This window comes from Cardiocondyla obscurior, linkage group LG23 (assembly GCF_019399895.1).
Source record: "Cardiocondyla obscurior isolate alpha-2009 linkage group LG23, Cobs3.1, whole genome shotgun sequence".
NCBI lineage: Eukaryota > Metazoa > Arthropoda > Insecta > Hymenoptera > Formicidae > Cardiocondyla > Cardiocondyla obscurior.
Window position 1 is genome coordinate 3,714,267 of NC_091886.1, and position 27,729 is coordinate 3,741,995.

The following is a 27,729-nucleotide window of genomic DNA, read 5'->3' on the forward strand; positions in this document are numbered from 1 at the left end:
CGATCGGGGTCTCCTCTGCCCTCGCTCCGCAGACCGTCCGTCGTCCCATCGCTTCCGATACCGCCATCGCGCGCCCCCCTTTTCGCGAAAGCGCGCTCCCGCCAGCCATCACAGCACTCACAGCGTGATCAGGGTGATGTTGCAGCTCTTGCTTGCAGCTTGCAGCCAATGAAGCCACAGTTTGGAGCTACGATAGCGTCGCCTGTTGTGACATCGATCAACTAAATTTGCTAACTTAACGTTGCATAGCGTTCCTCTTTGAAAGTTCGTTTACCGTTGAAATTATTAAAATAAATCGAGCTGCAAACCGAAAACCATCACTATGATTATTCCTGTGCGGTGCTTCACCTGTGGGAAAGTGATTGGCAATAAATGGGAGGCATACCTTGGACTCCTGCAAGCAGAATATACCGAAGGGTAACGGCGATTTTGATATCTAACCTAGATACTGATCGTTCATCTATCGATACTTTTTCTTTCTAGTAACCGTCCGTCGTTTTACTTTACAACAATATTTAAAGATACTTATTAAAATAACAGACATGGTAAAATAGGAATGATTATGAGAATGATTTGTTACAGAGACGCTTTGGATGCTTTGGGTTTAAAGAGGTACTGCTGTCGCAGGATGTTACTTGGCCATGTGGATTTGATCGAGAAGTTGCTCAATTATGCACCGCTAGAGAAATAATTTTAACAATATGCTGATATTAAATAGATCCTGTCGATCACTTGCAAAATACCTGATGTACATAAAATCAAATCCATTCTGCTCTAATTAATAGCTTTAGCATTTAATTTAAATGATTTATTCTTATGATAAATATGTCTTGTAAGTTTATGAAAAAAGAATAAAAGAATGTTTTGTTTATAAAATATTTATAATCGGTCTCTTGTAACTTTCATATCATTATCATTATAATAAACATAATTGCATCATGGCAATAGCATCTATGTTTCATGCAAGATAAAACAATGATTAATCTAAAGCCTAAACTGTCTTTACAAAATGTAAAATTATTTATATTGCGTCATTCCAGCCAGTGCCATGTGTTACACAACTGTTACAAATAGTACAAATTTTTTTTTATATGGATAAAAACATTTGTCTGCTCCTTAAAAAGAAGAAGCAGGGCATACTGTTCTTACATGTCTTGTATGTATATTATGTGTATTTTTTATTAATTTTTACAAATACATTTTGATGTTGATTTTAAATGCAATGCAGGAAGACTGCGTGAAGCACTTTGCTTGAGCAACTTTTTTTTCCATATAAATAACACACATCCATTTCATGCAAACTCTATAATTTTCTATAATTAGAGCTTTTTATAATTAGAACAATGTTCAAAATCTTCGATTGGTACTTTTCATAAAAATCTTTTTACTATTTTTTTGTATTCTATTTTTGTAACATTAAGTATTAAAATATAAATTAATATGGTGTTACATGCACATATTAGCGAGTATAATAAACATATGTTTGACATGTGCTTTTTTTTATCAGAATATTTTTTTTTTTATAAAATAAAACTCATAAAAATACTTTTATAAGTTGATTAACTAACTTGAAACTTCTTTAATTACAATTTCATATAAATGCAAAATTTCTATGAATTTAAATAATATAACACATTCCGATAACATAGAAATTATTTTCTACAGGAACTTCACGCATCCTTTAGGATACATTTGCACATTTCAATCGCGATAATGAATTATCACGATTATTTATTATTTCGCACTTTCTGTTAAATGAATACTGCTATTGCTCCTAAATCTATGTTTTTTTTTTTTTTATTTATTTCTGTCCTATAACATATAGCTGTACGTTATTTTAAAAGTTCCATAATTTTCTAAGATTTACCACACGTGTAAAAATAAAAAATATATATTATTTGAGAAAAAATTCTATTAAGTTCAACACGCATTTAAAAAATGTAATGTTTTTAGATTAAAAGATTCTACTGTTAAGGGTCTCTTGTATCTGTCTATTTTACTATAAATTAAAAAAACGCTTTTCTCTTAATTAGCTGCATAGATTAAAAAATCCTCTATGATTAAAGTACAATAACGAACATCGCTCGCTACATTTCATGCAATAAATCAACAAAAAGTTTTATAACAAGTACCGATACGTAACAATAATTCTGTAAAACAAAAGTTTAACAGTTTTCCTGTACACGAGATATAGCAAACGGTCTTTGTTATTCTAAGTAATCATGGAGGATTTCTCAATCTGTGTAGCTAATTAAGAGAAAAAGGGTTTTTTTTTTTTTTTTAATTTGTAATGCACACGAACGAAACAGCTATTATTGTTGTTTCGAGATAAAGATGTAAAAAAATTAGAATAGACGGATATAGAATCCCCTTAAGATATATCAAATCTTTTTTTTTAAGCTGAATTAATATATACAGTTCAAATATATCGATTTTGTTCAGAAATTCAGTAATAATCCTATAATAATAATGCTTGATTCTTCTAAAATCACGTTAGCTACATCGGGGACAGATTTAATCGTAAAAAATTGCATATTTATCGAAATATTTGCACTAAATAAAGAAAACGGAAAACATTGTTTCTATCACTCGTACAATTTCACTATATCCATTATAGCACTGCGTGAACCAAATATTAGCGCCATCAAGCCTATCACGCATATAATTACATTCTTCAAGATTACCCAGCCTTTTAAGCCGGCGTCCCAATAAGTAACGGTCTCAATAAAGACCGGAATGAGAAGTCCCAAAATAGAGAAACAAAATGCACCAATTAGGCCGATAAACGGTTCGATTGTCGGTACTGCCACGGCAAGAAAAACTGTAACAAGCCATGAATGGTTATTCTATAGTATATCCTAAATTATTAAATATTAAAAAACAATCCTCCTTAAATATGTACCTGCGCCTGTTACTAGAACTGTCCTCATGATATACATGGCTATAAGTGGCTTCTTCTGGAAATTATTTTTTATAGCGTTCCATCCGATATCAAGGCACACGTAGAATTGTAAACCAAAAGTGCAAAAAACGGCTAAGGCAATTAATATCTTTACGACTTGCGCCGCTCTGTAAAATAATTAACGAAAGTTTAGTGCGTGTTGCTACATGAATAAAAATTATAAATCCATAAAGACTTAAACTCTTACATTTCCTCTGTCGGAAGATTCAGAGTAATGCTACCTAACGTTGCATCTTGGTACTTAGCATATCCTAGGAATCCAAGCAAAATATATACAAGCGTAACACTGGACATTCCCTTGTTGAGAACGCCACAGATTCCCACAAAGTGTTGCGGTGTCTTCATATTGTTTTCTAAGGGCATTACCACCCCAATCGCTTCCATGGCGAAGACAGTAATGCTGAAAAACTGTGGAAAGTTCTCTATCGGAGCTATTAAAGGCACTGCAGATAATGGTGGCAAATCCCAGACAAGATAATAGAATGTTATTCCCAATCCTGCTGCCATGAAGATGTTTGCAACCATCGAAATAGGCGCGAGATATTTTAAATCTGGTACCCAGCTAAGAAGAATTAGTGGCACCAGTAAATAAATGGTGATCAACCGAATGTTGTACTCATCAGCGTCAACGTCTTGATAATGCTCAATGATCTGCTTGATATTAGCAGCCACAATTACTGCGTATACACTGCAGGTACCGAAGTATGTGGTAAACAAGCTGATTTGTATGAGATATCTATAAACGAAACAATTAATTTAGTAACTAAAAAAAAAAAAAAAAAAAAGAGGTAAAGAAATTAATTTTTTTCTTAATGTTACTAACCTGAAAGGTTTCGCGAATATTCTTCCGAATTTAGGTCCTATATTAAAAGCTGTCTCAGCAACTTCAGCAAATCCCATTTCCGTTTTTCGGGTTTTATAATAAAGAACATGCGCACATTTTACCTGCAAAAAAAAAATTATACGTTATTTAATTTCTACAAAAACTAGGTTATCGTTAGCGATAACCACGCGACTAAATATTAATTAAGCTGTATTACGTATTTCTAGTTTACTTATATTAACAAATTCACGTGTTTATTTGTGAAGTTTTTTAGTATAAATAAAAAATACACATATCAATAAAATTAAGCCGATAACATGAGCTTAAATCTTTATCTTTAGAAGCTTACCAAAATATATGCGCAATGTGTGCACACAAACGCGACGAGTATTGTGGCAAAGATACCCACGAGCAATCCAGCATTTCTAAAGGCTATGGGCATGGCCAATATTCCAGTGCCAAGAGAAGCTTTTAATAAGTGCGTTAATGTATCGCAATCTCTGAAAGCATCATAATATAGTTGTTAACATACATTATTTATATCGCTTTAATTCATTAAAAATTAATAACTATGATAAAAATGTAAATGCTTTTCGTACTATTACAATGCTCATGTCAATCACGTCATATCTGAAACTGTTAAAAATGAAATCTAGTTTAAAGAAATAAGAAGTTTATAACATATGTTTTAATTGTGTATCAAATATGCAATAAAGAAAAAATGTTGAACAATAAATTAAAATTTATGTTACGAGAATATTATAAAAGAGAGAAAGAGAAAAAAAAAAAAAAAAAAAGAAATTCTCACGTTGTTGGATTGTCGACTTTACGTTCCCCGAAGGGATCAAAACTCTTTTCATCGCCAGCTTCAAGATCGCGCGGCGCAACTTGTACATTATATCTGAAATACAAAAAGATATAAAGCTCTTAGTAACGTACATACATTTAACGTGTGCAATATGCACTACAAGTCATATTTTTTGAATTAAAATTTTTTAATAAAATCTAATCAGTCTTACTTGGCCGACAGAACGCCGTCCTTGAGAATGGACCCATCTTGAGGTAGGAAGGTATCCAACTCTGTCGGTGGTTTCTCGTTTGTTTCCGTCTGTGTTGAAAGAAAGATTATAACGCAACGTGTTTATTATAGTTAGTTACATGTTAGTTACATGAAATTAATGCGAATGAGTTGTGCAAAATAATTATGACGCAAATCAAATTGTGAATAAATTATAAATATACGTAAATAACAGATAAGTTATATGTTGCATCTTACCATTGCGCATACGTGTGTTGATATATTATCTGTCACCTGAAATGCATACAAAAAAGATGGTCAATTTTTTAAATTACGTCATGTTACAAAAAGTAAATTTAGCAAATTTTTGCGCAATTATCGCGCTACATAATTTTTGTTTAATTAATTTATTTTTCCCAGATTTATCTTTAAAATATTGCAGCTTTTATTAATTAATAAACAAAAATTCTTCTGATATCTACAGAACTACGAACAGACATGTTTAATTACGTAAATGCTTATCTTCTGAAGCAAGACCTTCAACTTTGAAACTTCTGTGATGCAAAGGCGTGAAACAGTAAAATAATTCCAGGCATAGCAATAATGTTATTTGTCATACGCGTTTTGACAAGAGAAGAGATTTACAAACTTGTTACGCAAAATTGTTACAGTTTTCAGCCCCGCGTTTTCACCGATTAATATATCAATTTGCAATGTTCATAATTGATTTACTATCATTATTACAAAAAAAACTAATAATATTATCTCGACTTTCAATTAAAAGAAAAAAAAATAATAATAATAATTACAATAAAATCATGTTAGAAATTATATCATATATGCAGCGCCAAAAGAGCATTAACTTTTGTCACTTCCGGGTTCATGAACTCGGCCTCGCTTAAATAAAAATATGCACATGTGTAGAGATAGATAAAACGTAGTAATCTGGAACTTCAATGACTAAAAGAGACAAAGAGCAAATACGATATAAAGATGTTTTCGAACGCGCACTTGCCGAAGGTCTATATGATTATAAGCCTTCGTAATCATAACTCGATTCTCGTCATAATTGACGGCGGCCTATCCTTCGGTATTTGTCGTTATCTGTACATGATCAATAGTAACGGAACTCTTACATTAAATGGCACTTAAACTCGCAAGATAATCAGACAAAATAATTAGAGGTTAATGTACATGAAAAAAATTCTGACAAAGTCCTTGATCTCTCGTAATGAAATAGAAAGCTCCAGCTTGTAGAACAAGGTCTGTGATCTAAATGTATAGTGTCTGACTTGAGATTAGATATCACCCGCTTATTTTACAATTGGGAATATTGAGAGACTTGATTGTTGTGTAGGCAATCCAGTGAAAAAAAAGTTACGAGAACTGTTAGATAAACTATCCAACAAGCGTCGTAATAAGAAGCGTTATCAATTAACGTGTCATTAGATGATTCGTTTACCCGTTTGATAATTGCCCCCGGTCATTAAACCTAAGGTTTAACTTCCTGTTAATTAAGATTAACTTAGCGCCCAAAACATGATTAAAGCCGATCTGGTCTTTTTTCGACATAACTGAGTAACTAAAAATGTTGTACATATAATGTTTCTGTGAAATAAAATAATATCTAATTGCATGGGGCATTAATTTTTATGTCAACAGGTTTCGAAAGAGTATTAATTTTGGATGTGCACAGAGGATAAGCGATTACGAAAATATTGCAACAAAAGAATCTGTATCTTTCGTTAGCGTATGTGTATGCTCATCACGCAGCCGAGAACTGTGAGAAATATGATAATCGTTTACGCAAAAAAAGAACTTGAGGTCGCATGTAAATACAAACGCTTACGTCGCACAATGCAATGATTATCGCAAAACTGACATAGCCAATACGCATGTATGACTGAACGCTAAGACTTTAATGTCCGACATAATTGCACCAGAAGTAATTGTAAATTCCAAGATTCGAAATAAAATATACGCTACATTTCGCATGGTGTGATAATAAACCTCGCTTAGGAATAAATTTGAAACCAATGAAGAAAAAGTACACGGTACCATGATAAGAAACTATTTCATAATCTACAATCGCTTGAAATTGCAAATAATATGAGAAAACGCAAGTCGACATGGTAACTATCTATTCTAGCCTTATCAGAAACTGTTGCTTTAAGGGGGTTCTCACGTTTTTCCTAAAGTATAAGCTGTCGATTGAACCGCACGCTGGCAGTTCAATAATAAATTATTCAAAAACCGTCGAGTAAGTGAAAAACAAAGTGAATATTTAGGATACTCGATACGATCAGATGGAATATATAGAATACAGGTCAGTATCGGAACTAATGTAAATAAAATAGCTTGTATTTCAATACACCGAACGACCTTAAAGTACGTACAGCTAATAAGCTAATACCAATATTTTTCCTAACAAACGTAAATAGTTAAAAAATTTATGTGATATTTAAGAAAGTCGTATAAAATATTTCAGAATAAGTAAGAACCAGACGACGAAGATATATAAAGATACATGTACAGGGAGTCGCTAAATATATTCGATGAATGGCAACTTGATGACATTTATAGGACAAAAGACCGTTCACGCAAAGATACGCGCAAGAACTTAATACGCCAAGAGAACTCTACAACTTCTTAAAGACGAATGTAATCGGGTATGCTCCACGCAGACTTTCGTTTTACCGCAAGAACGTGATATCAAACGCGGTAGTGAAACTGCCGTTTCGAACGTTGCAAATCACAGCACTTTGTATTATGTTTCCAAAATGGTCAACAATGCTAATGGTCCGCGTCGCCGGCGTGATATTTCACACGTTGAAGAATGTGTTAACGCATTCCTGATAACTGCAAAATGATGAAACGGGTATTTATAAGGAATTTTAGTGCCCTCGGAGTACGGTTTATATTGCGAAATATTGCGGAAAAAAAAAAACAAAAAATTTAACAATGGGTATCGTCCGTCGCGGAAACGTGAAACCATAATTTCAGTCAGCCGCTAAACTGGTTTACCACCTGGCTCCAAAAGTTGCTACCTGCCCCTCAAAGGCCGCGCTATCTTTTCTTTCCGCCCACACATCCGGCAAAGCCAGTGTGTCACACCTGTGTCAGCTTATTATATACGTTTCGATAAATTTGCGTGGCGATAACGCTGCGCGTCTTGTCCACGGCGTCGCGAAAAAAAAAAGTATGTGCGTGCGGCTACTAGCGGTTGTCCGAAATATCAGCACGACGTTACATCATACGATAATACTAGCGATAAAGGCGCCATGACCATACAAGTACCGACTAGTCCATGTGGTTTCTTTAGTGGGCAGCTGCTGCCTTTAGATAAATAACATATAACCTGACTCATTTTGGTAGAAAATTTCAACAAGTACTTGAGATAGCAAATGATGATACCATACATTAATTGAGTGCATAATGTTACATAATATTGGTAATGTTAAAAATAAGTTTGGTGGCAATAATAATGACGCAAACATTAATTATGATAACATTAAAATATTTGCAATATTGTAGAAATTGCCCGACAATTTATTAAATATTAGAAAAACTTTTATGTAATATTTTTATGAAATAATTACATATAATATTAGGTTTTTATAATTTATACTTTTGTAGTTAATTTTAATTCTATATTTATAAAAAAAAAAAAAAGTGAAAACGTGTACGTAGAACAAATTAAATAAAATTAAAGTAATATAGAAGATATAAATTCGTTACAGTTGCTTCGCACAACAGCCGTATGTCCTTTCTTTTTTTGTTTTTTCTACAGTAACATGACTTGCTTTTCGTCTGTTCCTACCAATTCCAGGAATATTTCATACTCACGCAGTCGGGACCTCGTGCGCATGAATGACGATCCAAAAATACCGACGCGGGAAGACTAAGGACCGCGTGTGGGTATAGCTTTCGTTATTCTCATACGGAGCTAGCACAACGTTACGGACGAGAATCGAAGAATCGATCGAAGGAAGCAAATTACTCACCTGCCAAGTCGTTCGCCGGAGGATAGTTTCTACGTGCTGAGAATCCCTTGAAAATCGAGCCCTGCGGTTACCTCATTCCTGAGCACAAGCTTGTCCAACGATAGCCACGAGTCACGGAACACGCCGTTCTCATGCGGTGCCGACCTCGCAGATTCACGTACTGTTCAAAAGACCGCCACCAACTGTCTGCCGCGACTTGATTACTTGGCCACTTTCCACCGTTACACCGCCTCCTTCACCACCTCGTCTTTGCCGCCGTTGTCGCCATCTTCCGATGCTTTGTGGCAGAGGTCGTCGCTCGGCGATTATCGATTCCTGCCGATCGGTTCTTTCAAACTCCAACGTGAACCTCAAGGTTTTCCTTAAAACGCTTGCTATTTCCTGAAATAATAAATCTCACAAATTCGCGTACAGAAAAATACCTCGACGTTACTGCGCTGTTCTGAGACTTTTCAGAATCTCTCAAAAAATGTTATATCCTTAAATACACAAAAAAAATTTTATTTTTTTAATTTTGGAATTCTCCAATTCTGAAATTAACTTTTTTTTTTTATTTCTAAAGTTTTTCTTTTCTTTTCGTGTTATTGTTTCTAAATCTTTTATTTAATTTTGTTATTAAAAGGAGAAATTAATATCTCGTACACATTAAAACTGAACGAGACTTGCAAAATAAAAAAAAAAATAAAAAAATAAAAAAATAAAAAAAATGAAGATACGAACTTACTGATTCCACGTCCCTCACCTAAATCCGTATCGTGTGACGCGCCAGAAATGGCGGGCGCGTAAAGCCGTCTAACAATAAGTCTGGCCTGCACGTGGCCTGCTAACTTCTTGATTCGAATCCGTCTAGTGGTGTATGATGAAATTCGGCGAGGCGATGTCACGACGCAGGCCACTATGACGCGCCGTTATCCGTTACGGCATGTGCCGCATATACTATCCGTTAGGATTTTTATCGCGTGTGTGCAACGCAAGCAACACGACCGCGTGGGATAAACGATTCTTGCTATCACACGGGAAGTATAATTCAACGTCCGTATACTTATATAGACATCCATCCGGAACAAGTACGTAGTGTGAAATAAATGTAGCTCTCCTTGAAGAAATCTTTATTTCATTATTGCATATTAATTTGTCTTTTCACCTAGATACAAAAATAAAAATTATTTTTTATACAATTCTTTATAATTGAGCTAACTTGACAGAAACTCATGATCAAAAGCTCTCGCTTTGATCATTTAAAGTCGGAGAATAGACATCTCTTAGTCAACTACATACCTCATCTAAACTTCACGGCCGTCTGAAATATTAATTGGTCCTCATTTAGTAGAGCGATGGCGAGACCGCAATTTTGTCCAATCAAACATTGATCGTGCAAACAATCGACTGGATGAATGGCGTAGGCAAGACCACGAAAAAGGCACGAGTATAAATGACCGCATGATGAAAACAGTCAAATGGTCCACAAATTGGTAGTTTTGCGTGAGAACGTCGACTATGCTTGAAATTAAATATCCGGGATGTAATACCAGTAATATAATAAGAGAACCTGCAACAAAGTTTTACTATTACGTTGAAAAATAGCATACAACACAGCTCTATTGTTCACATTCCGTTTTATATTTTCATAAAATTAATTTTAATTAATTTTATTATAATTAGAAACTTATAAATAGTTGGATATTTAGCGATGTTTAACGTTAAAAATATCTTTGAAGCCGATTTAACAATCTACGAATTTAAGTAAAACCTATTTTGAATTAAAAATGGAAACTTCTCAAAATATAAAAGCACTATTTAAATTCTAAAAATATACGAACTTTAAAGTTTACTTCTAACTGCTTTGATGTTGCATCATTCAGATTGCAAAGTCTGTAAATTGCTATCTAGCGCAGCGAGCAGGAATAAAGTTAATCAGATTGGCACGTGTGTCATATATAATTTAATATAATAATTATTTTTTTATTCCATTCTCTGATCGATTGTTTGATTTAATTTAAAAGTAAAAGTATTTTTAAATAATAGAATGTGAAACCTGAACTTAGGCAAGTGCAGCTGTCAATGCTGTTAAAAATTTTTCGTTTCCGGATTTGCTCGACATTAAAAATTGATTTCTAGTAAATATTTACAGATTGCAATATTTAATTTCGCAAATGGTTTAATTAACAGAAAAGTTCACCAAAAATTGCTCAATCACAATTAATGAATAAACCATTATTTAAGAAAAGTAACCTGCTTATGTAGTATTATTGAAAATAAAATTTAAATCAATTATGTTAACTGAGAAGAATAATACGCTCGACGATCACGAGCAAAATCCTCCGCGGGTATATAAGGAGCTGTGTCTGCTGTTGTTGGAGTTGTACGTGAAACAGGCGTCAGGCGATCGTCTAGCCGAGCTAAACCAGATGTTTTCCGTACCTACCAGCATTTACTTTGAAATCCTCGACTTCGTAGATGAGAATGATCTAACACTGACTTCGGTAGATCCTTTTTTCCAATCGCAAGTGGACGTCGTTAATGAAGTCCAAGTTTTTAACGTCGGAAAATCAGTTCTATTTGCCATCGATTCCGAGACAGCTATGAATCCTATAATAAAAATGATTTTAAAAATTAAGGTGAAAAAGCAAATGCCTGACGATATCAAACCGGACGTCTTAGTTGGTACTGGTGAGCTGGACTTGTCTAAACAATTTGCTGCTTTACGAATAGAAATGATGCAAGACTGGAACAATATCACATCTAAAGAATTTGACGGTCAAATACCGTTAATTTACAATGGCAAATTATCAGCCAATCTGGATATTTTCGTAAGGATCTCTAGTCTGGGGCAAATAAATGTTACAGAATTTGACATACCGACTACAGATGATCCGTCGACATTCGTTTTTGGCACTCGAGAAGCCAATCAGAGATCGTCGTACAAGTGTCGAGAAGTAAACTCTCGCAGTATTGATATCTTGAAAAATTCTAGTCAGGATCTTCAAAAGTCGGTAACTTATTCGACGTACATGCCAGAGAAATATTCATGTGTACCGTGTGGAAAATTAGGAGCTGTGGAAGAGATTGAATATAAAACAAAAAAAGAAAAAAAGGATAATATAGCTGAAAAAAAATTAGCGAACATAGTACGTACTTGAGAAATAAATAATTTACGTATTAATTATTTTTACATTTATTTAGTTACTTAAGCTAAATTTTTATTTATTAGCTATCAAAAAGTTCTCTTCGATGTAGTCCATATCAGCCTTATAGCAAGTCAGTAGTTCTTAAAATATCTCGTCTTTTCGACACTGACGAGGACAATGAAAACAGGAGAAAACCTACAGTAACAGTTGTCACGGAATCCGAGGCGACAAAATCTAGCGACTCACCTGATCTCGATCACGATATTTTTGTTCTGAGAATCGGTAAAAAAGGACTTGTCGGCGTTGGTGAAAAAGCTGATATACAGCTGGAGATGAAGACACCGAAAGGACCTGAAAAAAGACCTCCAATTAGATATGAAACCAGAGATACGCAGACAGAGAAACATGATGAAAAACCATTAATAGCGGTTAAAAAAAAGATTAAAAAGAAAAAAAGAAAAAAATAGTGCTCTTATTATTAAAGTTTAATAGTCAAGATTTCTAATAAATACAAATTTTTCGGAAAGATCTATAGCGAATATTTTTTTACTGTTAATTTTAATAATTCTTATGCAATAAACATTCGTTTATTTAAAATATTTAAATGCATTTGACTACATTTTTTGTGTAATAAATATTGTAATAAATACAGTAAAAAGAAATAATAAATTAGTTGTACATACAAAATCAGATAAATCGAAATCAAATTAATTGTTTCACAGAGTATATGTTATCTTAATATTGAGAACTTGGCTTCTAAAATTAATAAGTTTGTAATTAACTTCAGCACCATTTGTAAAATTATCAACCTAAATTGTCATTAATGGCAATCAAAATTAATTAAAGTAATATAAACCACAAGTAAATAAAAATTGCTAAAGTATGATTTACAATTAATAATAAAAGTTATTAAAAATTAATTTTCAAAGAAACAAGTAAATATAAAATAAGAATAGAGTAATCTAAAATTATATATTTATGGTAATCGTAATTCTTAATTAACTTACTAAAGAGATATATATATAACAGGAAAAGAAACTAATGGAAGGAGGACAACTGATTTTAATAGAATTTTTAGTCGATACGGTCAATATTCCTACAATAAGAGCAATTTGCGATGAAACATTACAGACTAAAACATGCGTTTCCTTTCAAGTAAAGGCTTCGTACTTATTAATCAGTTTATTCATTCTTAATAAAAAACACAGATGTTTAATGTTATTGTAATAATTCTTATAGATATTGAACTTGCCCCCTGTTAATATTTATCAAGAAACGCCAACAGAATCTTGCACCTGCATTCATAATGAAGCTCAAGTATTTAAAAAAGGGAAGTCTTGTTTATTTGCTCTTCCAAATAATGTTCTACAGAAACCATTGTGCAGTTTTCCCGTAATAATGTCTGTTTCCAAAGAATTACCACCAGGAGTTTTACCAGATGTGATGCTAATCGGTTTGTGAATTTTTTTTCTACTTATTTTATTTTGTTTAACATTAAACTCTAATCGCTAGAGTCTAAAATTTTATTTAAATGTTATGAAAATATATTCTTTGATGTAGGTACTCACCAAATCCAACTTTGCAACCTTATAAATTCTCTGTTGAATATGCGTATTTCTCAGAGCAGTAATCCGTGCAAAACGATGAAGGATGCTTTTAAAATTACTACTGCGACAGGGCAACATGTGGGCAAGATCACTGTCTTCATTCGCGTCTCGTGTTTCGGCAAAAAAATTGTCACTCAATTTCAGCTTCCTGAGAACAAGGAATTTTATCTTTTTAAAGGCGTTGATGATAGTCCCACATATCTATGCAAGAGAGTCGTTTCCGTTTTGAATAAACAACAAATAAAATGCGTATATCCTGCTAAGAATGGCAATGGCAGCGGAGAAGCTGCAAAAATTCCTTATACCGTTAGCACCGACGACTGTCGACGAAAACTAGAGCATGTCAAGAAGGATAAATATGGATCGTGTTGTCGCGGTACGCGTGATATTATCAAGAGTAAAGAAGTTATTAGAAAATGTGGCTGCATTGTTAAAGAAGAACCGACTTATAATTACGCCCGGTCAAATATCAAATATTCAGCATGAAACATAGAAATAAAAGCTACCAAGTAAAAAATGTAAAAATCAATAAACGAGGTTCTGAATTAATTCGTAATCGTCGCATCGATTTTCGTTCAGCATCCATATGTGCTCCTGTGTATTTAAATCTGAGTTTATTCCTGTCCAGCCTCGCGGGGGGCGCCGTGATGATCCCAGAGGGATGGATACAGGAGGAAGGGACCCCCGGTCGACGACACCGCCGTCCTCCCTCTCACTCTCCTCGTCAACCCCTTGCCACGCTGTGGGGTGCTAGGCCGATATTGTCGCGTCTGCGCGATGTACAACGTATGAGATATAGTTGGGATAGACCGACTTTACAGAGACGTGACGTCGCGGCGTCGTGTGGCGTCGTCGAGACGCGTGTAACCCTTCGCCTTCTGGTGGAGGCTGACTGTGGTGTTAATGGCACCCCGGCAACAACAACGACCCGGGCGCTTATCACAGACGACCTCGTTCGATCATGAACAGCTCGCCGCAGAACACAAGCACCGCCGGCACCGGGCAACGACGAGCAGCCGGTGTCGATAACAGTGATGAAGATGAATGGAGCGGCGTCGTCGAATGTGTAATTATCTTTAAATTTCTTCTAATTTTCTCGCACTTCTCGCAATATTCAATTAAACTGAGAAAAAAAAAAAAGAATAAAAAATTTGTTATTCGTATCAACATACTGTTGATAAAATTGCATTTACTTGATTTTTACCTGTATTATACCATTTTCCATTTACTCGTTGTCATTTTTAAAGATCGCAAAAATTGTATCTTATCTCAGTTATCAAACTTTACTTACAATTTTTTCGTTTATTAGGTATATCATAAAATACCGTAAAATACTGTTGCGGTTCTGCTCGGCGTCAAGTATATTCAGTAATACATGCTTTTTTTCTCAGGCTGTTCTTGAGAGAACCAAGTCTGATAGAGTTGCACGCGCTGACGAAGACAGACGGCGTCGGACGATCATCGTTGAGAAGAAAAACGGCACGTACGGTTTCACGTTACAGGTGATGCTGATTTTTTTATTGCACTAGTTACAACATGGGATCAGATTCTTTCCAAGGAATTCTACTTCTCGTTGTCCCTGTACTTAACCAAAATATTTGTGTAATTTAAAACTGTAGATTTAAGCATGAAAAGTATAAATTTAATTTTGAATGATTTGACAGAGCTATGGCATACATTACAAAAGAGAACAGGAAATAGAGATGGTGACTTACGTGGATTACGTGGAGTACGATGGACCAGCATTTAAAGCTGGGATGCGGGAGGGTGACGTGATACTTTCTATAAATGGTCATGAGATGGACAGGGCCGATCATAAAACTCTAGTGAATTTCATCAAAAACTGTGATACCAGAATGCGGATGGTCGTATCTTTTGAAGATTGCGTCAGGAAGGTAAGCGAAGGTCCGATTGTCGTCGGTAGCTCATAATCTTGGGATTTCAACGTGAGCCTTCCCGATTCATTGGCGACACGTAGAGCTTTAATAGGTTAATGTACAAACGGTGATTACAGGTGCAATTACATATGCGGTACATCGAGTTACAACGTGCACTCCAGTCTCGCCTGAGCGAACTGGAGAGGTTGTGCGAAAGAGAACGGTCTATTTTAATGGGTCGATGGAAGACCCATTCACTGCCAGCGCGCAAAAGAACGCCTAACAGCATCGGCTTAGTTAATCCTAATCAACCATCGCCCTCTTCTAGCTTCAACTCTTCCACGATTCAATGCTGCCGGCCAGCAAGCTCCACTGAACATCTTCTACTTTACAACGTGGTAGCCATCTTGTTTTTCTTTTCTGTAATATGAATCAAAATATCGACGTTGCACGTAAAGTTTCTGTAGTTTTATCGTATATCTAATTATTTTTATAGTCGTATAATTACAATAAGATTTTATCATTATTTTATACTTGGGTAATTTTAATTTAAACGTAGATAAATTTTTTTAGTTCGCGGATGGACGACCGTGTCTTATACCACGTAGTGCCGCTTGTCTCGTGTCAGTTGGACCGCCTCGTTCACGCAGTGACCACCATCACTTCCTCTCGAAGATGTCGAGCGAGTCCGCGGTTTCTTCCTTACGTCATAGTTATCATCAGTCGAACGGTATGATTGGCACACCTGCAAAGAGCAAATCTCATAAACAGCCCTGTCAGCAGCAGCAGCAATCGTCCAGCGAAGGATCGACGTTACACTCGGCTCCTCAAAACAATCTCTGCGTCGCTTGTATCTCCAGCGCGAATCGTCACCGAGAGCAGTCGGACAGTGTTAGTCTTGACGCTTATGATCTCGCTAGTCCCTGTTGCGATCCAAATTGTGTACCTAGCCGTCGACGTCGCGAGAAACAACGGCGCGCCCGGAACGAGCAGGCTCTCCATCAGCACCAGCAAGCCAACGTGCAGCAGCATCATCACGTACAAGGTCAACGAGACCAACAGTTACAACAGCAGCCTAACCCCCATAGTTGCCCGCGCACATCCGGCCATAGTCTTCACTCGATAACCAGTAGCGACATTTCGACGACGGCAGAAAGTGTCGCCTCTTGCTCCACTAGCCTCAGCACTGATACCCTGTATTGGGATCCGAGTGTGCACCAGCGACCACCGCCGTGCCTTCAGTACGCTAAGCCTAAATCCTGGGATAATTTGACCACGAAAGCTTTTGGAGGTTACGGCTTCGGTTACGGTTACTTAGACACCGTGACTATCAAGACTCACAGCGCGGAACGACCTGGGAAGGGATCACACAGCAGTGGTGGTACCAGTAGATCAAAGACTCCAGTCACCGTGCAACGAAAAAGTAGCGGTGCCAGCGGTAGCACCGTATATTCTACAGCGACAAGCTCAACAGCCAGCAGACATTTTCAGCCAACCAAATCAACGGAAAGCCTACTAATCCCGCCAGGACTCTATCAAGGCGACCTGGACCAGGCCAGTCTGAGCTGCGAGTGTCTCGATGGCGGTGGCGGTGGATCTAGTTCACGATTCGTTCCATTAGATAAACATAAACGTGCTGACGAAACGGCGGGATATATTCCACCGGGTCATGCACAAGTCAGACATCGACGATCTAGTCATTCCGACGGAAAATTACGGGCTATCAATAATTCCGAAGTAACGCGATTGTAATATCCTTTAAATATATCTCGAGTCGAATTATATGATAATAAAGTGTCAATATATACATATTATTCTCGTTATTTTCACCAGATGGATAGAAAGAGTTACGAAAATGTAAGAGGCCGCTAAGCGTTGTGGAAACTTTAAAACCTAAACGATTAAACACTTGCACTTTTACACTGGATTTGCAGAAACTTTGTCCCTTATTGCATTTTTTTTTTTCCTCCATTATTTGTTTAAGTCGTTTTCAGTTTATGCTAAAAATTCGTAATACTTTACTGTCAGTTAATCTAATATGCATATTCCTAATAAATTACATCCATCGTTAAAAAGATACGTAGACTTAAGATTATTGAAACTTATATCTGCTCAGGTTTATAATATATATGTATATATTATAATCCTGAACACGTGCCTGCGCATGTAATACCTATTTAACGAAATAACAACAGTTTCTTTGGTTAAAAGTTTATCTCGGTATAATAATTTAACGCACTGAAAGCAAGAATTTCGGTTCAATAAATACTATTATTTTAATATGTGTTGTAAATGTTCTATAACCGAATGTACCTGTTTTTAACTCAAAATGACCAACTAACAATGCGTGTTTTATAACTTTGGCCATTTCGTTCATATACAGATATTACAAAGTAGGTAATCTGACTATACACACATACATGTTTTTTCTTTCTATATACATCATACGTAAATACGTACACACATGAATTTTACTTGCGCGCGCATAGGTAGATAGTATACACGATCGATTCGCACAATCTCTTCGTCTAATCTTATACACGTGTGTATATGCTTACATATGTATATGCTGGTTCACAGTGTGCAACAAGTATGTACACAGCTTGGCGCATATGTATATTTCATAATCGCAAATCTATACATACGTACCGAATATCGCGGTGTCGGACTATTGAATCGAAAAATAAATTAAATAATTATTTGCCTCTCTTTCCTCCCTCTAAATGCGCATCCAAAAGTTTATGTCGTGGAGACTCGGATCCCTTTGAGCTACCAAGAAACTTTTAATGATTGGATCACTTAACTGTATGTTATATAATATTTACTGTACATCGAACAGTGCAAGGGTTTCCTTCCTCGGACTTTGACACTCTTAAATCTTGGAAATAAGCCTAGGATCTTTAAACTTCCATATTCTAACTTATCATCAAATGTACAGTTTACTACAGATGGCTGCTTCTTCAGGTCCTTAGGCTTTCTACTTTTTAAATTCTCAATCTTCTAGTCTTGGTATTTTCGACCTCCAGATGAAATTATCAAGTTTGTTACATTTTCCACTCTAAGATATAGCATAAATCTTTAGATTTTTATATCCACGGATACTAGGATTTCTATAGCTAAATCATTCATGGATTATCAAATCTAGGATCATTTAGAATTCTCGAATTTTAGAATTTTATCTCTAAAATTCTAAGTCGCTAGATTTTTTACTTTTTCTAATTTAGAAGTTTACGGGAAAGACGCGAGCTAGTTGTCTAAATTGTCGTTTATATAAACTTGCAGCTGCCATAGACGACAAAATAGTTTTGCTTTAAAATTTTCGAAGCACCTTGGTTACGTTTCTTATACAGGAGTGGAGCAGATAGGACTAAAGAAAGGCCTGTCTCGATGTCTTCTAGAAGAAGAAACATCAGGCCCTAAAAGACACTTTCAAATAGCCTTTTTCGAGTTTTCGTTATTAGTAACGAACAAATGTGCGTACTCCGTTCGATTCGATAATTGCGTCAAAACGTCGTCTGTAAAAAAAAAAAAGAAAAAATATATATATAAAATGGTAAAATATATTTCTAAAACATCTTTTTTATCGTTAATAAATGCAAATATAATTGTTACTTTTGGCATTTAATAGGTTGCGAAACAAAAGCCTTAATTGTTAGGAGAATATAAATGATCAAATGCTTACCAAAGGTCACTGTACAAGCGTTCTCGTCATTTCTGGCGTGCTGAAAGATCCTGTCGGATTCCTCTGATTGCATACGTATCGCTAACCTCAAGGCTTTCCTAAGTTCCGATTGGGTTAAGCACGCTGCTGTTTTCGAGCCGCATATCTATAGTACAAAGTGATCGCGTAAAAATAAAAGTTTACATAGATATATAACTTCTTATATGCAATAAGACAGATTGCACTTACGTCGAATGCAATCTCGATTTTGTCTAGTTCCGTGTTGGCATTCGTTGTGGCCAAAACGGTGAAGATATACTCTTCTAGATCGACCTTTCCCTGTCCAAACTGCAAATTATATGTATATAATTTTTTAAATTAAATTATATGAAATATACATGGATAAATTACTTAGATTTTATAATATGCATATAGACCTTATCGTGAATACGAAATAATTGTTGAGTAGTTGGATCCTTGTCATCCAATCTAAGGATTTGCGCAAATTCCTGAAGATTTACTTCGCCAAAATTTTTTGTCTTCTTTTGAACGAGTTCTTCTTCAGTTTTTGATGCCACTAAACTGTGACGAATAAATCAAAGTGATTAAAATCCTACATAAATAAAATGTATATAAATTACATTTATATTAATTGCCACTTACCCTAATTTGTACCGAAGTTTATGGCTTTTTACGATATTGGAAGCATGCGGAAGATGTAATTGATGAGCCTTTCGAATAATCCGGCAGTCGTCGTATGTATAATCCGAAACAGGAATTTTTAACGCTCTGTGGAATTAAAAAAATAACTTTTTAACATATTATACGCTTTCTAAAAACTACTGGTTCGTTGAACGTGAAAAACTTACTCAGCCATAAGACGTCGTACATTATTTGCATATAGTTTAGGATCCAATTTTTCCGCCTCGCTTGGGTTATAGACAGGAAGAAATTCGATCTCACAACTACTGTTTAACTGAGTTAGCGTTAACCACAGCAATTTCAATCTGCAACGGATGTAAGGCAACGAATGAAAAATAAATAAGGAAAAGGAGAAAGATAGTTTTCTATTTTTATACTTACGCTCCAGGACCCTCCCATGTCCACGTTACTGTGTCCAATTTGTTAGGATATCTGATACACACTGGTTGCACTGGTACCCCAGGATAAAAGGCACCCGATTTGAACGTAATCAAACACGACCGGTTTGTACAGGTTCCTTCGGGAAATATCATAACCTGAGGAGAAGAGTCGGTCAATTGCACCAGCAGACACGAAGGTAGCGATTTAAGTCTCGATTACAAGTTTGCGTGCATCTTGCATCCATTAATTATTGAGAACATCGTAAAAGATTACGAACTTCCGCAAAAGTTTATGAACTTGGGTCTAGAAACTTTATAAACTCCATACATAGAATAACTCATAATTATATATCAATATTTCAAACGAAATAAGAGAAGAGTTCAAAGCGAAATAAAATATCTTGTGTGCGTCAGTTCTACTTATACTTAGTTTTCTCAAGTTACAATTAAATTAAAAAAGTATTCGGAGAATTTTTCAACTGCTAAAATATACACGCATTGGAACCACTTAAAAAAACGTTAAGCTACATCAGAATATGCCACAAACTACTAATTATTTAATATTCTAATTACCTGTGGCCAATCCTCTTTAGACGTAGTCCTTTCAATAATTTCCTTGATGGTATTTTGACGGGAATTCGGGTCTTCCCTCCACACATAGACTGGCTGTGTGTAGTTGATAAGCTCTACATACGCAAAAAAAGTAATGAAAAATGTAGACAATTTCAGAAACATTTAAGTAATAATCACTTTATGGATCTTGCTTGTTTTCATTCAATGATTGAATCATCTTTAGCTTCGTTGCATAACAATTTATTTGGAAGTAATGAATATACTTTGTAAGAATGTTTCACAAACGATTTGACATGTTCAGTTATTTAAAATAGTTGATGTCAACGACCACCTAAAACCGGAAACTCATTACAACATTCTCGTAAAAGATCGAGACCGATTATTTTTCAAGTTTGCATAAGCAAATGAGCCATTGTTTCGTTAAGCTGCAATCAGAATGTTAAGTAATAGAATTCTTACAAGTGCATACTTGAAAATCATTTGTTACACAATGGTGAACAGGATTCATTAATCAATAAAAAACATAGCTATATTCTATTTATAGGATAAAAATTTGATGGCCTTCATAGAATAATGACAGTTATAACAATTAAGTATATTTAATATGCATTCCTGTCGTATAATTGCTGTCTATGACAATAACACAATAACATGCTGTATGAGTCACGCTAGACGTAACACTGTTACATATAATAATTGTAAGACCAAATTTTTGTTTAAAAGTCTCACGTCTTGCACGAGCATGAGCAATAATCTCAATGACTTGATTAGTATGCATACGATAACATCATTATTTCACTTAGCAAAAGTCTAATCACGTACAACTTTTCAATATCACATAAATAATACTTAAACTTAAACACTTGATAAATAATTTTGTTGGCGATAGATTAAAACTGTAAAATAATATTAAGAAAAAAATTAAAAGAAACAAAAATGTGTCACCTACTTCCGATAAACGGATTCAATCCCGATTCTCGCCTGACGATGATTGAGGGAAATCCGGTGACGTAAACAATGCCGCCGTCAATAAAGGTAGAGTGCGGCGCGAGAACCAGAATCGGGGCTTCCGTTCGGGAAGCCTGTTTCCCTCGAACGACGATTTTCATCCCGCCAGCTTGGTAAGTGAGTCGGCCCACGAAACATATCCATGGTACTAATTTTCTGCAGGTATCAACCGATAAGGTAATATGGAACTGCTTACGAGTGTTCGACACTAAATTCTCAACTATTTAAATATTTTAGTATCGTAGAGAAAGACGTATCACGATTCGAGTATAATAGTATCGTCACGAAAAGAACGTGAGATATCGCGATAGTTGAGTGTATTTACTGTATATTCAAATTATACTACGAAGGAAGGAAACGCGTTTACAAATGAGTATGTCCGATGAACTTTCTATGCGATTAAACGATCAGAAAGAAAAGGAACAAAAAGACGGTGAAAGCGTTTGGATTAGTAACCCAATTTTTCGATAATCGTTAGTGCGCACAATTTAAATGTTATATATATATATATATATATATATATATATATATATATATATATATATATATATATATATATATATATATAATATAAATATATATATATATATATATATATATAAAAATATAAATATATGTATGTATATATGAACCATTTGACACCTAAAATCATTTTAGTTCTACATATTTGCTGATCTCCAACTTTTAGATAGTGGTTATTATACACAATGTAAATTTATAAATGCAGACACTCAATTAGTTAACAATGGTGTTAGTTTCAATTAATTTAATAAAATTCTTAATTAATTTTAAATAAAATTAGCTTTAAGATTAATTGCAAGTTATCTGTTAAATGAAATAAACCTATGTACATGAAAGCCGTGTTAGCAAAAATTATTAGAACTATTAGTTATTGAACAATAAATCCCATTCACCATAATACATACTTTACTACGTACAGTAAAATAAATTAGTATACTGCAATTTTCTTTTTAAATATAAAACAGAAAATACTTTTGTCTCTGCAAGAAGAAAAGTCGCAAATTTAACTTACAACAGTCACTCAAGTGTTGCATTCCAATTTTGTCTTAAAAATAGAAGTTTCACTCATGATTTCGTTGATAAAATCACGATTTAGCTTATATAAAAATCGATCTCTATTTGAAAAAAAAAAAAAAATATATATATATATAGCGACTTCTCTCTTTTGTTAATTAGTTTAATTAGTAAGTGACAAGGCGATGGTGGGTGGACGTACTTCCAAAGAAAGGGAGGCGGCTACTTTCCCCTTTGGCAACGATGCTTGGTCCTCCAAGGTACACCACCGGAAGTGCATCGAAGAAGCTGGAATGCGGGGCGAGAGCTAGTACCGGGGCATCCTTAGTCTCCGCCTTCCGGCCCTTGACCTTCAAGTGATGAAATCCACCGCAGAGAAATAATGCCCGCATCATCCAGCAGATCACGACGCGCATGTCTCTGTTTTTAAGTGGTTTAATTTGCAATGCGCATGCACCATCGTCCGATGCGATTCTCTATTTCTACTCTCGAAAGGGAGTCTAAAATAATTAGCGAGGATCGTATATAAAGTTTCTCCGAAATTAGGAGATTAGAAGGATCGGTTCCATAAACGATTTATATTTTTATTAGCTCGCAAAAATTCTTAGATCTAGACAAATTTTAAAAAGTTAAAAAATACTTGAACTAGGACACAATACTATAATAATGTAATAATTAATAATCAATAATTTATTTATGTTCTTATTCACATAAGAGCTGATTTGAAAGTGACGCTAAATATTTAATCTAAACAAGTATCAGTCTTTTAAATAATTTAGAAACTTGCACTCTAAACAACTGTGTGCAGCATCTAGTTAAAGTTCAGAAACATTTCTTTCAGTCTCAGAACCCGTCATAATCTTTCGTTATACCATTCAAGGTTGTCTTATAGCAAGACTTTTTTTTTTTATCGTAAGACCTTGACAGTAATGCACGACCAAATTATACAAAAAATATATATAAACGAAACCACTACTTTATTATCAATTAACCAAGTTTCTATATTTTGTTTAAATTAAAATAAATAAAATAAACAGTTTTCTGTTAAATAAAATAGCTTGATGGCTTGAAACTCTTGAAATTAAGTAATATTGTAACTACTTTTCGACAAATTAAAAAAAAAAAAAAAAATTAAGTACTGGCATATATAAATTAAAAAAATTTCATCAATTATTCGCACAAATTAAAATAAAGCCAGTTGTATCATATTAAAATCGCAATCAAGGACGTTATTAAAGGTGAAAAGACAACCTTGTTTTATATGGAAGGACACACATTTTTAATATGCGTTTGTCCTCTTTCTATCACGGACAGCTAAAACCTGTAATCGCACTTTATGATATCCAAATCGTGCATTAAATATGGACCACTATTTAATAAGTATCATAAGCGTTGTTATATATCTTTAAAAAATAGTAAAATTTTTGTCTAGATTTAAGAATTTATAAGCAACATATAATCAAATATGTACAATAGATTTACCGTTAACAAACCAAAATAATACCATACCCCGTACAGAGGTTAAAAAGAGAGCCCAATAAATATGACTATGTTAACACGTAAAAAGCTTTATAAAAGAGAATTGTTAGAACGAAAAAAAATATAGGAGAGAACCGTTCTTTTCTTTCGCGATTCGCCGTTTGGTGTCTTTAAAACATACCGTCTCCATCCTTTGAGTGGGGCTCGCCGAAGATCTTCCTCTGATAATCCGTGCAAACCAAAGCAGGCCAATAACCATGCAAGTATCATCAAAGTTGTAATTGCCGCTAGCCTGAACGGTAGGAGGGCGATTGTTAAAAATATTGTCTGAAACGTTAAAACATTCATGTGTCAATTTTTATGGAAAATTAAAATTCTATAGCTACAATTTAAATTAAAGATTGTATATTTCAATTATTTATAAATAATAAAATTGTGCAATTTTAATCTAATTGAAGGTTTCTCTTGAATGTCCCACGGACATTTCTACGTATATTCCACAATACATACATATATATATATATATATAGATATATAGATATTAATAATTGAGACACGTTAAGATACTTATTTCAGGCGACATTAAAAATTCATTAAATCGATGTGATGTCCTTGCAAAATTGTAAAAATGGGACACGCAAGTAAGCAAGTAATTGGTTCTTGGACTAACTTATCGCCCGTCTTGTGCGGTCAAGGTTGCGAAGCGTCCAGCAAAAGGCTTTGGATTCCCGTCTCGTGAAAAGGAAGAGAAAGAAAGAATGAAGAGCAGAAAGGAGATAGGATGCGAGTACCGTTCGTTGCGTTTCGCCGATCCGTTAGACGCACATCAACGATACTTGAGTCGTTGATGTATCTCGTCCTATCTCAGTTCATCTTGCTGAAGAAAACTCCACACTAATGCGCCGGATGTGTGATGTACAAAAGTAAGTTTCTACCAAGGAATGCCTATCAAATTTATATGTCGTGAAATAAATATCGTTCTTGACCCAGATCGATTCCTATGACATAATTTCCTGGCAGAGGCGAATAAAAGAGAATTGGGACAATGACTAAAGAAGAAGTTAAAGACATATTTCGCGTATAAACGTTAAAACGATGTCTAAAGAAAAAATTTGTACGACCAGTAAGGATATACAATTGATCTAATCGATAATGTCACGCAACCAGTACCGAAGAATCTTATAAAGCATACGTCCGTCATGCGCTGATTTTTGCGTAGAAAGTCCCGTGGATGTAACAGTAAATATTATTAAGAATAGTACATCTTAAATATTGCGCTTTCTTAACAAGAAAATATTTAAAAGCTATGCCCCAATTAGTAATATTAAATCGTAATATTAGAATATATGTTAAAATTACGTAGAGCAGGTTACAGTTTACGAAACAAACTGTATCTCTAGTAAAAGGTGAGAGTAAAAAGATAGCGAACGTGATATAGAGTTGTAAATAAAATTAAAAAAAAAAAAAAAAAAAAAAAAAATTTGTCGATTTTCTATCTCCGTTTAGAGACGTGATATTCAAATTGAATTCCCGTTAGAGAACGATGGTGCTGTTCTTCATTTAGTTGCCGCATCTAGAATGTAAGTAAGCTTTCTACGCGCTCAAAACTTGGCTGGGATTTTAACAAGAGAAAGCATCGGTCCACGAAGGAGTGCTATTCGCATCTCGTTTTAACGACTAGAAAAGTTCAGGTCGCGATTTTAATGGCTAGCAAGCAAAATACACGAACGGCAAAAACGTTCAACGGTACCGATTTTCGCAAGAGCTAGAAACGAGTTTAACGAGTGCGAAAATCACTTCCTGTTCTTTTATCGTAAACAATTTGACTCGACAAATTTCCGTAAACCTTAAAAATTTACAAAATATGCCCGCAGATCAAAGTTTGCGTGTAGAAAAGGAAGCGGAAATATAACTGCACGCATAAAAACATCTGCGTTCTACAATGTCCCACTTGGCACATACTCGACGTGTCGCAGCGAGCAGTTTAATTATCCCCAAAGAAGTGCGATACGCACGTTTCAATAACGAAGCGGGGGAAAGGGGGACAAAATATACTATGTCAACTTTCCAAATCGCAACTTGTCAGACGTCAGAGCATCTAAAGCCAATCGCTACCGTAATGACCTTGTTCACGGCGAACACACGTGACTAACATTTGGTATCGCGTTTCGCGACGAGAGGAGAGGCGCGTGTCGAAGAAAGTTGGCCGGAAATAATATGCGAAGCGCAATACACCTCGCGCGCCGTGGACCATCGGGCGGGAATGACGAGACAACGGCCGCTCGTAAATCCTTCTCCTTTGTCCGAGGAAAAAGCGATGAATGCAATAGACGAAATTGACGGCACGATTCCTGACCGATTCTCGCGTGAAAGTCGCGCCGCGACCAACTTCTGGAAAAACCGGCCTCTGTGTCCGCGCCGATATCTCCTCGGCCCCACGACGAATGTTTTCCTTCGCTACGTTACTCCCGCGTTCCTATTTCGCCATCAACTGGAATTGCAATGCAATCTTATATAACGATGATAATTGTTGCATGTATTAATACATCCAAATCATACGTGTTATTACATTTGTCCTAGTGCGATAAATTTGGCCTAAAAAATTAAGAATTTCTGCTAAAAGAAACCAATTATTGGAAACAACTTTCTCTCTCTCTCTCTCTCTCTCTCTCTCTCTCTCTCTCTCTCTCTCTCTCTCTCTCTCTCTCTCTCTCTCTTTTTAAACGATCGGACTACTTTGCGAAATAATTGTTCTCGCAAACAAGTTTCGAAAATTCAAGAGACTCGACTCGAGCACGAGTTATTTTTTCATCCTAGAGTGTCGTCGCTGTTTTCGTTGGTTCATTAGGAAGCTCCGTGTAAACTGCGAAGCAAAGTCCAACACTCACGCGCACTTTCTCGGCACCGCGATCGAAGCACACCCGTCTCTCGGTGGCAGTGGCGCCGGCGGCGGCATCCCCTAAAACGCGATCGCACGAGCATCGATCCCGGGGAAAGGAAGGAAGGAAGGAAGCCGTATCTGTGAGATACTGACCTTGAGCTTCTCGTAGGTGGAACCGAGCTCTAACCGATGCACGAAGGGGTTGAGAATGTCGGTGCCGAGAGAGGCGACGTCGGCATCGTCGGCGCTCGGCTGCTCGTTCTTTGCGTGTCCGTTCATCTTGGCGGAACAGAAGAGATTTGGCCCGTAAAACTCGCCCGCGAGACTCCCAGGACGGGACTGGAGTCCGCGCGAATATCCCTCAACGGTTGAAGACCCTTCTTTCGTCCGGGGAGAAACAGCCAGGGAGAAAAGAACACGTCGTCCCGTGCGACGTGACGATATCACGAAAGGCACTGCCGCGCGCACGTATCACGCACCCCTACGCGTACGAGAGGGTTAACGGTCAGCGGTAGACTGCGCTACCCGGACACGCGCCACCTCGGACCGTTCGACGTTTCCTCCCGCCGATTACGCGCCGAGTGAGCGAGC

The 27,729-nt window shown here is 35.7% G+C and overlaps 6 protein-coding genes across 12 annotated transcripts; 4 read left to right on the forward strand and 2 right to left on the reverse strand.

The window, feature by feature from the left end:
* The first annotated feature begins 117 nt into the window (after positions 1–117).
* Positions 118–876, forward strand: Rpb10 (DNA-directed RNA polymerases I, II, and III subunit Rpb10). Its single transcript, XM_070671508.1, has 2 exons — positions 118–417; positions 583–876. The coding sequence occupies exons 1-2, from the start codon at positions 323–325 to the stop codon at positions 689–691; spliced, it is 204 nt and encodes a 67-aa protein (XP_070527609.1). The 5' UTR covers positions 118–322; the 3' UTR covers positions 692–876.
* Positions 877–1,139: 263 nt separating this feature from the next.
* On the reverse strand, positions 1,140–9,672 carry Path (solute carrier family 36 member pathetic). 2 transcript variants are annotated; one of them, XM_070671459.1, is made up of 10 exons: positions 9,532–9,672; positions 8,808–9,188; positions 5,062–5,097; positions 4,805–4,893; positions 4,594–4,686; positions 4,135–4,285; positions 3,786–3,907; positions 3,150–3,698; positions 2,903–3,069; positions 1,140–2,821 (listed from the first exon to the last, which is right to left on the reverse strand). In XM_070671459.1, exons 3-10 carry the CDS (start codon positions 5,062–5,064, stop codon positions 2,586–2,588), a joined length of 1,410 nt encoding a protein of 469 aa, XP_070527560.1. In that variant the 5' UTR covers positions 5,065–5,097; positions 8,808–9,188; positions 9,532–9,672; the 3' UTR covers positions 1,140–2,585. The 2 variants fall into 2 exon arrangements, with proteins under 2 accessions (XP_070527560.1, XP_070527561.1); XM_070671460.1 differs by lacking the exons at positions 4,805–4,893; positions 5,062–5,097; positions 8,808–9,188; positions 9,532–9,672 and adding an exon at positions 4,385–4,421.
* A 680-nt stretch (positions 9,673–10,352) lies between these two features.
* Positions 10,353–12,414, forward strand: LOC139111291 (uncharacterized). The gene is made up of 2 exons (XM_070671464.1): positions 10,353–11,935; positions 12,019–12,414. The coding sequence occupies exons 1-2, from the start codon at positions 11,081–11,083 to the stop codon at positions 12,400–12,402; spliced, it is 1,239 nt and encodes a 412-aa protein (XP_070527565.1). The 5' UTR covers positions 10,353–11,080; the 3' UTR covers positions 12,403–12,414.
* Positions 12,415–12,976: 562 nt separating this feature from the next.
* On the forward strand, positions 12,977–14,028 carry LOC139111300 (uncharacterized). Its single transcript, XM_070671483.1, has 3 exons — positions 12,977–13,090; positions 13,175–13,388; positions 13,496–14,028. The coding sequence occupies exons 1-3, from the start codon at positions 12,977–12,979 to the stop codon at positions 14,026–14,028; spliced, it is 861 nt and encodes a 286-aa protein (XP_070527584.1).
* A 451-nt stretch (positions 14,029–14,479) lies between these two features.
* On the forward strand, positions 14,480–17,226 carry LOC139111280 (uncharacterized). Of its 2 annotated transcripts, none has more exons than XM_070671434.1 (5): positions 14,480–14,608; positions 14,934–15,044; positions 15,207–15,437; positions 15,557–15,817; positions 15,993–17,226. In XM_070671434.1, exons 1-5 carry the CDS (start codon positions 14,504–14,506, stop codon positions 17,169–17,171), a joined length of 1,887 nt encoding a protein of 628 aa, XP_070527535.1. In that variant the 5' UTR covers positions 14,480–14,503; the 3' UTR covers positions 17,172–17,226. The 2 variants fall into 2 exon arrangements, with proteins under 2 accessions (XP_070527535.1, XP_070527536.1); XM_070671435.1 differs by having other exon boundaries at positions 15,557–15,814.
* A 444-nt stretch (positions 17,227–17,670) lies between these two features.
* Lpcat (lysophosphatidylcholine acyltransferase) lies at positions 17,671–27,721 on the reverse strand. Of its 5 annotated transcripts, none has more exons than XM_070671452.1 (11): positions 27,292–27,721; positions 24,439–24,584; positions 21,685–21,899; positions 20,736–20,848; positions 20,164–20,318; positions 19,950–20,087; positions 19,744–19,869; positions 19,518–19,662; positions 19,330–19,428; positions 19,102–19,246; positions 17,671–18,934 (listed from the first exon to the last, which is right to left on the reverse strand). In XM_070671452.1, the coding sequence occupies exons 1-11, from the start codon at positions 27,415–27,417 to the stop codon at positions 18,849–18,851; spliced, it is 1,494 nt and encodes a 497-aa protein (XP_070527553.1). In that variant the 5' UTR covers positions 27,418–27,721; the 3' UTR covers positions 17,671–18,848. The 5 variants fall into 5 exon arrangements, with proteins under 5 accessions (XP_070527553.1, XP_070527552.1, XP_070527555.1 ...); XM_070671451.1 differs by lacking the exon at positions 21,685–21,899 and adding an exon at positions 22,981–23,198 and having other exon boundaries at positions 27,292–27,718; XM_070671454.1 differs by lacking the exons at positions 21,685–21,899; positions 27,292–27,721 and adding exons at positions 22,981–23,198; positions 25,049–25,710.
* Positions 27,722–27,729: the final 8 nt, after the last annotated feature.

Excerpts from the sequence above, each read along its gene's own strand:
- Rpb10 (XM_070671508.1), top strand. The coding sequence starts at position 323 with ATGATTATTCCTGTGCGGTGCTTCACCTGTGGGAAAGTGATTGGCAAT. Across the intron at positions 418-582 it reads CAAGCAGAATATACCGAAGG|AGACGCTTTGGATGCTTTGG; the intron begins GTAACGGCGATT and ends GATTTGTTACAG.
- Path (XM_070671459.1), bottom strand. Across the intron at positions 4,286-4,593 it reads AAAGTCGACAATCCAACAAC|AGATTGCGATACATTAACGC; the intron begins GTGAGAATTTCT and ends TGATGCTTTCAG. Across the intron at positions 3,070-3,149 it reads AATCTTCCGACAGAGGAAAT|AGCGGCGCAAGTCGTAAAGA; the intron begins GTAAGAGTTTAA and ends ATTATTTTACAG.
- LOC139111291 (XM_070671464.1), top strand. The coding sequence starts at position 11,081 with ATGTTAACTGAGAAGAATAATACGCTCGACGATCACGAGCAAAATCCT. Across the intron at positions 11,936-12,018 it reads AAAAAAAATTAGCGAACATA|CTATCAAAAAGTTCTCTTCG; the intron begins GTACGTACTTGA and ends TTTATTTATTAG.
- LOC139111300 (XM_070671483.1), top strand. The coding sequence starts at position 12,977 with ATGGAAGGAGGACAACTGATTTTAATAGAATTTTTAGTCGATACGGTC. Across the intron at positions 13,091-13,174 it reads AAACATGCGTTTCCTTTCAA|ATATTGAACTTGCCCCCTGT; the intron begins GTAAAGGCTTCG and ends TAATTCTTATAG. Across the intron at positions 13,389-13,495 it reads ACCAGATGTGATGCTAATCG|GTACTCACCAAATCCAACTT; the intron begins GTTTGTGAATTT and ends TCTTTGATGTAG.
- LOC139111280 (XM_070671434.1), top strand. The coding sequence starts at position 14,504 with ATGAACAGCTCGCCGCAGAACACAAGCACCGCCGGCACCGGGCAACGA. Across the intron at positions 15,045-15,206 it reads CGTACGGTTTCACGTTACAG|AGCTATGGCATACATTACAA; the intron begins GTGATGCTGATT and ends ATGATTTGACAG. Across the intron at positions 15,438-15,556 it reads TTGAAGATTGCGTCAGGAAG|GTGCAATTACATATGCGGTA; the intron begins GTAAGCGAAGGT and ends CGGTGATTACAG.
- Lpcat (XM_070671451.1), bottom strand. The coding sequence starts at position 27,417 with ATGAACGGACACGCAAAGAACGAGCAGCCGAGCGCCGACGATGCCGAC. Across the intron at positions 23,199-24,438 it reads CCACTCAAAGGATGGAGACG|AGACATGCGCGTCGTGATCT; the intron begins GTATGTTTTAAA and ends ACTTAAAAACAG. Across the intron at positions 19,870-19,949 it reads GTACGACGTCTTATGGCTGA|AGCGTTAAAAATTCCTGTTT; the intron begins GTAAGTTTTTCA and ends TTAATTCCACAG.